We start from the raw sequence: 8,093 nt of genomic DNA, 5'->3' as shown, positions 1-8,093 counted from the left end.
GGTACTCCATGCTGCTGCCTCTCCTTGGGAGTGGGTCTGGAGCACACTATCTGCCGGCCCCATCTCCAGGGATTATAGAATAGCCGAATAACCAGGATGAATTCATGAGGATAATCGACTATTCAATTAACTGATATTTAACATCCCTAGATTGGAATACTGCTCTTAAAGGGCATGACCTAGACTCTATGGAATTATGAAATAACTGGTGTCTTCCATGAACTTTGGATCATGCCCAAATTTGTAAACTCTATGCACCATGAAAAGATGGTCACAAAAGTATGGCAATAGTAATGATCCTAATGTAATGGGAGAATCTTAGCTCTTAAAATTCAATAAAACAGAATATTTCTCTTTTAATCAGGGCTCTTAGCAAAACTGATATTGGGTTAAAGAGAGTCTAATGGTGTTTTAAAATAGACTTCTTAAGTGGTTTGTAAAAATACATCTCCCAAAGGATCATTTTACTTATTCAGGCACAACAACCATGAATTAACAATTCATATTTGAAAACCAGTTTTCATTTTTATGTTTTTAATGAAAAAAACTTTGTGTGCTTGATAATTCAGATAAAGTCTTTGTGCTTAGAACAAACAACAGACATATTACACAAAAAAGTTTATTGTAAAAAAGTGGCTAGAAAACAACATAGCAAGATTCACTTCATACTTTCTTCAAGTTACCTATAAGTGCTCTTATAGGCAACACTTCACTTTCATTCACAACACATTCAGTCATATAAAAATAAAAATATTTACAATGTATCCACATACTTTACAAAACCATTAATAGAAAAGGCACTTGGAGGGGTAATGTTGAATATATTGCATTTTCTTTGTGCATTTCAAAAAGTCATTGTCAAACTCCCATGAACCCCCTCTCTTGCACTTATTCCCGTTTTTTAAAAAAGATTAAAAGTTTAGAAGAACTATTCCATATTAAAAGATGGGTCAAGCATGCACCAGGAATGTTTGAAGCTACAGTCTTTTTTAAAGGCACATACTTTAAAAACATGGCAGATCATTTTTCATACATTCTTACGTGTTTTTATTCCTCTTCTTTGCGCTATTTAGCGTTAAAACATTTCAGATCATCAATAGAGGCCTTTGGTTTTAATTAAAAAACCCTAGTACTACTAGACATTTACTAAAGTAAACTTGAAATACCTTATAAGGCACCTGAGATAAATGTTGTCTGGCAAATTCTCTTGGAGTAAGATTTTTATTATTTCCTTTTTAAATACTCTTTCTTTGGTTGAAATGATTTGGCAGGAATGTACTGTTAATTCTATGCAACTTTTCTTAGTAAGAAAAGTCTATGCATATTTGGCTTCATCACTGAAGAAGGCTGATCATGCTTTTTCCTTATGATCTATTTGAAATGTCATGCATGGTTCTTCCCCCCTCTCATTTCAGAATTCACACTTAAGTTATTTAGCAGAAATGCTTAAGTTATTTTTTACTGATATTATACGTTCTTCCACTTTGGGGGATGGAGTGAGGTGAGGGAAGGAGGTTGGGAAGAAGAGAAAATGCCTTTTGGTTTCCACTTATCATTTGGAACAGGAGTGGAGAAATGCATTGGATCCAGGTAAACACTGACTGCATGACTCAGTGCGCTATGCAGCAGCCAGATTCCTCGTGTTTGTGCAGGAGAGACATTCTGGAGAAAGTTTTGGAGCAATTTTTGCACTGGTATTTCTTCACATCTGAATGGGTCTGCAGATGGGCCCTCAGGTTCGATCTGTCTGCAAAAGCTCTGTTGCAATGAGGGCACGAAAAAGGCTTCTCTCCTAAAAAAAATGTTTAAAGAAAAAGTTAAGCATTGAAAGCAATAAGTATCTCTGGGAATAGGTATTGCCCTATTTTCCCATAGGAAACAAAAATGACTTGTTTTAATAATTGAAGTCTGCACTACAGAGGTGAGTAGGCTGCAGATATTACAGTTAATGCTCACAGCACTGCTGATTGTACTGGGATACTTGGGACTTGTCAGGGACTACTGCTTGGTGTAGTCTTGAAAGACAAGCTGCTGACAAGCTTTCAGCCTCAACAGGTGCAGCTAGTGCCTGCAGGTTGGGCTCCTCCCAAAGTTTCCAAATGTTCCTTCTATTCATTTTGGTTAGCCTGTGTTATACCTAGAACGGCATAAATTACTTAGGGTTGAAATGCAGCAAACAGCTGTTCCGACAGAACACATTGTGCCCAGTGCTACACCAGAATCATTGTCTTAGGAAACAAACTCAGGTAAGGATTTGTTTCTGTTAGCAACATTTGTTTCACAGAGCAGATACTTGTATATCTTTTAGCGTTTGGGATTTTCTAATTGGTCCTCGAGCCAAACCGAGCCTTCTCTATATACACAAAACCTCTCAGAGAATCTAAGTGTGAGCCTCAAGTCACACCAGCCAAATCGTTAGCTGTTGGAAATTGGTATAAAATGTCATTGACTTCAGTGGAGCAATGCTGATTTACACCAGCAGAGGACCTGGTCCATGAATGTGAGAAATTGTTCCAACAAAGAGTGAATTTTGTATTATAATGATGCTTTAAAAATAGCAAGGAAATAACTGTCCATGTAAATATCAATAACATGCTAAGGACACTAGTAGTTACTTAGGACAAACCATAAAAGTTAATAATCAGCTGCATTCTGATGGGATAAAATTCACGCATTGCATTTCTAATGGATTTTCTTACCAGTGTGAGTTCTGATGTGCCCTTGAAGTAACCAGGGTCTAGAGAAAGCCTTGCCACAGATCTTGCAGACACAAGGTAGTGTGTGGGTCCTGATGTGCATCTTAAGGGCTCCCAGGCTTACGTACTCCTTGTCACAGTACTTGCAGCTGAACGATTTCCTAGACTGGGCATCACAGTGCAGTTGCTTATGTTTGGCCAGCCCAGAGAAAGTTGAATAGGTCTTGTTGCATAAACTGCACTGAAACTTTTCAGCTTCAATTGCATGGGGATCTGAAAGCTTTGATTGGATTCTCTCTTCTTCATCGCTAATGGGACTTTCTGAGCCACTGTGATCCTTGGATGAGGTGTCAGAGGGTGGAGGTGGACTGACTCTTCCCAAGGATGAGGGATATCCAGAAAGAGGAGAGAGGTCATTGGGTAGCGGGGAGGGCAGCAGCCCTGTTGTAGTCCACACAGTAATGGGATTGTAAGCTACTGAGCTCAGGATCTCTGGCTGTGGGATAATAGGCATTGGATAGCTCTCATAAAGGTATGGGGAAATGATCACTGGGGAAAAAGAAAAAAGAAAGTATTAGGAAAAGTGGAAAATTGCTTTAAAGGCAATAAAATAAATTGCTTATATGGTTAAAAATGCAGAAATGAAACACCACAAACATGATCCAAATACATGTAACAAGGATTAAATGAGTAAAAGTTCTATACATATATACAGATGCATTCATACATACATACGTACAGTGTACTTAAACAAGCACAGTATGGTTTGGAGGTCTATTCAAAGAAACATGCTGTTTCTAAATTCATGCAATCAAATACATTCAGCAGCCAAACTTTCAAACTGGATACAAGTTAGAAATTCCATTCACAACAACCACAGAACAGGAAATAAACGTAACTCCTCAAAAAATAATGGGGTTCAATTTGATGAGTTGGCAGTGTTTCATTCTGGCTGGCACTTCCACGTTTCTCAAAAAGCAATCATTTTAAGCAAACAGAAGATGCTAGGAATAAACCAAATCTTGTCTTGAAGCAGGAAAACTAAAAGGTAAACCTACTTCATTGCCAAGGAATAAATACAACTGCAGTTTTCATTCACTATAGCATATGTTTAAATCTTATTACCTGTATGAGTGTCCAGTTTACTGTAATTTGGCTTCTTAGATGAATTGAAATGTTTCTTGACCAGGAAAGATCGTGGCATTTTGAATGCAGAATTTCTTTCTTCCAGAATCTCCTTTCAGCTTAGAATAACGGTCCCAGATCGTGTGCAGCACACAGAATCACAGCTAGCACATTGGTCCCTATAGTATTGTCTACTCAGCTCAATCCATGCAGTAAAAATGTGTTAGTGGCAGTGCAGAGAGGCTCCTTGAAAAGTGCTGTAAATATCCACTAGTCAGGTGCAGGAGGGAAGGGCCAAGGTTTTCTTTTCATCCAATCACTTCTGAATTTGCTAGAGCACTTTTACAAACGCAGCCTGTTTTGCTGGGAGGGTTTTCTTTCTCTTTGCATGAAGGATCCAATCCCTGCTACAAGTTAAGGATTTGTTTCAGATTTCAGCTCCTCCCACTGGGACAGCTGTGAACAGAGGAAGAATCTGTTGTCAGAGTGAATTATTCTGGTGCAAAGTGGGTGCATGTTGTTCTTTAGAATTTCTGCCTACAAAAATGTGTTAAGTTAGAGTACTTTACACAGGGGGTAATTTCACTGATTTAGCCGCATTCTTCTTCTTTTCTTTTTTCTCTAACAGGGAATTGGATAAGTCATATGAACTAAAACATCTCTTTAAAACAAGTCTGGCTTCCAGATGTTTGATAAAAGAAATACAATGGAACAAACTGTTCATTAAGGGCAAAAAAGAAAAAAAAAGGGGGGGGGGAAGGGCACATTACAAGATAACAACTCAGCCTACATTGCTGATGAGAGACTGTGGTTAGGAGGTGCTGGTTGTGTTTGGAAACTGCACTTTGAAAAGTTTTAGTTGGGAGTTTTTGTAGATTAATAAATACTCGATCCCCACCTTTTGAGAAATAGCAGATAGCAAGGTACATTCCATGAGACAAAAGTAGCAGCAGTAGCAACAAATGGAAAGGAGTATTTCACAGCAGGATTCGGGCTTTGTTAAACTCATGGACTGTTTCAGATTCTAAATACTAGGAATGTACATATTTTTAGTTACAAACATCTCCAAAATGCAAGGACCTTTCATTTCCTTCCTTGTGGCAACTGAGCAATTGTGTCACTCCATTAATCGCCCTAGCACAGAATTAAATATTTTCCCCCAGTGAAGTACTCCTGATTATCTAAGGACATTGAAAGATATATAGATACTAAGCAAAAAGCAAAACAGCTGAATAATCAGGATAATCTGAAACCCCATTAGACATACTTCCTTATGGGATTTTTAGAGAAAACACAAGGAATCTGCAGGCTTTTATATAAAAACATAACCTTGTTGTGTATTTCATTCATAAAATATTGCAAGTTTTCTAAACATATCTTACTTTTTGTCAATTACCTGGATTTCTTTAGAAAAGCCACTCAGTGATAAGTATGTTTAAAATTTAAAATGCATGCACACAAAAACCTGAAAAAAGCCTACAACTTCTAGACCTTACTTAATACAAATCTTACTATTACAAACAGTGTTTTGGGGGCTGTTGTGATTCATTTACAAATTATACCACAGTATGTACAGAGAAATATGTATTAGCAGGAGGAGGGGCAGAACAAAGTTATATTGAGACCACCTCAGCCTTTTTGCAACAGGTGTTGGAATGGAGACGTGGGGTGGGGGGAATCCCTGTGGTTCTGTTAAGACTTGTAGGAATAAAGTGCTTTGTCAAGCTGCATGACTTCTTAATCTCGGAGATGCCGAAACAAGTGCAGAGAAAAAAAATACTGTTTTCAAGGAGTGATTTAAAAGATTCAGCTGTTAATAGTATCTAATGCCAGTGTATATCAGGTAGAGCCATCACATGAAGATTCAAACTGTAGGAAACACCTAAGCTAAAGAAGGAGGAAGGGTAGTAATAAAAGACAATGACAAATGTTCAGGTTTCTCTAATATCTGCAAATGTGTTTGCCTAAGTACAGTTCAGAGCAGGATTTTGTAGCTGGTTCATAGCTGGAGGGCAGGTGTAGACTGGAATCCTGGTTTTAGAGGGAATGCAATAAGAGCGATGACAAACATACACATTTTTTCCTTGATTCTACAGAAAATATGAAATTTCCAAGTAATTTTTAGCCACCATCCACAGCTCTAGGAAAATCCTTTCAGCTCCGGTGCATTTAAGACATTTACATGAACATTGAACCCTGTATTTAGAGAGGATCTGGCATAGCTGCTGTAAAATACTGTTTTATAGATAACTGACCCTTTGTAGAATCTATGATCTGGCTCCTCAGCTAGTATAAATTGGTGTCATTCCATTGAAGTGAATGGAGCATGCTGATTTATACAGCTGACAGTTTGACATTTTACATTTTTAAAAAGCGAGGTTTACCACTGAATGATTCCACTTTTCATTGGAGTTGCACCTTCATAACAATGGGGTAAAGCAGAACAAATGTATTACTTTTATATACATTACAAAATCTTGACGTGTTATCCCAGTGACTGGACTGCTTGAATGACATCGGGAATTGAGTGTAAGGCATGTTATTACATGGTTCAGAAAGGAAATTAACATCATGTAATACTTGCTTGAGGTCTGCTGTCAAAAATTGGGAGAGTCTTCATGAGGACTGGGTGAATCAGAATAAGCAGGTGTTCTGTATGTTCATAGGTAACATGGATGATATATAGAATGCTCGCAGACATCCAGCACCAATGTGCTAGAAAAGAAGAACTAAGCTAAAGGAAATACAAAGTGTGAGTACAAGTACCAACTAAGACAGAAAATTTCCAACTAAGACAGAAGCTGGTGGTTCCAGTGTTCTGGGGCGAGATAAGTGTTTCCTGGCTCCTGTTCCAATTGGGAGGCAAAACACTGTGTTCATTTCTATAACTACTTTTTAATATATCACTTTTAATTCCTTTGCTGCATAAAGTTATGTGATTAATATGTTGTTACTGCTTGGCTGCATCTAGACTGGCATGATTTTGCGGAAATACTTTTAACAGAAAAGTTTTTCCGTTAAAAGTATTTCCGCAAAAGAGCATCTAGATTGGCACGGATGCTTTTGCGCAAAAAGTGTTTTTGCACAAAAGCATCTATGCCCAGTATAGACGTGCTTTTGCGCGAGAAAGCTCCAATGGCCATTTTAGCCATCGGGCTTTCTTGCGCAAAAAATTAAGGTGCCCTGTCTACACTGGCCCTCTTGTGCAAGAGGGCTTATCCCTGAGTGGGAGAGTCAAAGTATTTGCACAAGAAGCACTGAATTCTTACTTTAGAATGTCAGTGCTCTTGCGCAAATTCAAGCGGCCAGTGTAGACAGGTGGCAAGTTTTTGCATCTTGCCAGTCTAGTCGCACTCCTTCTGTATAAAACAGTTATATGAAAAGCCATCTTAGCATTCCATGCCTGAAAACATATATAAATAAGATGTTTAGTTCAAAATTTAAAAAAAAATTAACCTAAAGATATTTTTTGCATCTATATTTAGGCACCTGTGTCAGGCTATTTATTATGTGTCCTAATAAAGACTTAGGAGCTTATATTTACACTTATGTTTTTGGAAATCATGGCTTAAGTCCTTTCCTCAAATCTGGACAAATGAAGCAGATACACAGAGAATTTTCACTCTTCAAACATGGTAGAAATATCCTGAATCATTCAGTGATTTACACAGAAGTGTGAATTTTCATGAATTGGAAACTAATAATAAACTGCATGAAATATAACATCAGAAGTAAATGTAATCAGTTTAAACCTTCTTCAAAAAAGTCCCTGTATTTTGCTTTAGCACCTGTATAGTGAAGAATTTTCCCCTGATACTGGATCCACATCTGCACGGTGCTCAGCACCTCCCAGATAGAGGTTAGCATCTTCAAATTCCACTGACGTCAATATTGTAAGATACTACACCTAGATAGCTCAGAGGCATTCTGAAGTTCATAGAATTGGGCCTGACGGTGTGTACTAAATGTACTACTTTAGATTTAATCATGCAGGTGCTCACTTCATCCCAGAGGGGGATAAAAGCAAAAGTATCTGGTAAATGACTGTTTTGGCTGCAATGTAGGTCTTCTATTTCATATGTCTTTCCTCACTTTTAGGGACATTCAGCAGCTTTAATATGAAATATGTATGCATTGTATAGTTAATGAGTCCCCTGTTACCTGAAAATATGATCAGTTTTCAAAAGCCAGTTGAACAGTAGAACAGATCCATCAAACATTGTACTCAATCTGTGTTTTCATATTTCTCCAATAGCACCAGCATTTATGTCT

At 37.8% G+C, this 8,093-nt stretch overlaps 1 protein-coding gene across 1 annotated transcript; it reads right to left on the bottom strand.

The window, feature by feature from the left end:
• Window positions 1–605: 605 nt before the first annotated feature.
• Window positions 606–8,091, bottom strand: SNAI2 (snail family transcriptional repressor 2). Its single transcript, XM_006112169.5, has 4 exons — window positions 7,983–8,091; window positions 3,822–4,277; window positions 2,700–3,245; window positions 606–1,792 (listed from the first exon to the last, which is right to left on the bottom strand). The coding sequence occupies exons 2-4, from the start codon at window positions 3,898–3,900 to the stop codon at window positions 1,611–1,613; spliced, it is 807 nt and encodes a 268-aa protein (XP_006112231.1). The 5' UTR covers window positions 3,901–4,277; window positions 7,983–8,091; the 3' UTR covers window positions 606–1,610.
• Window positions 8,092–8,093: the final 2 nt, after the last annotated feature.

This window comes from Pelodiscus sinensis, chromosome 2 (assembly GCF_052426305.1).
Source record: "Pelodiscus sinensis isolate ZL-2025 chromosome 2, ASM5242630v1, whole genome shotgun sequence".
NCBI lineage: Eukaryota > Metazoa > Chordata > Testudines > Trionychidae > Pelodiscus > Pelodiscus sinensis.
This window is presented reverse-complemented; position numbering and strand designations above follow the sequence as displayed.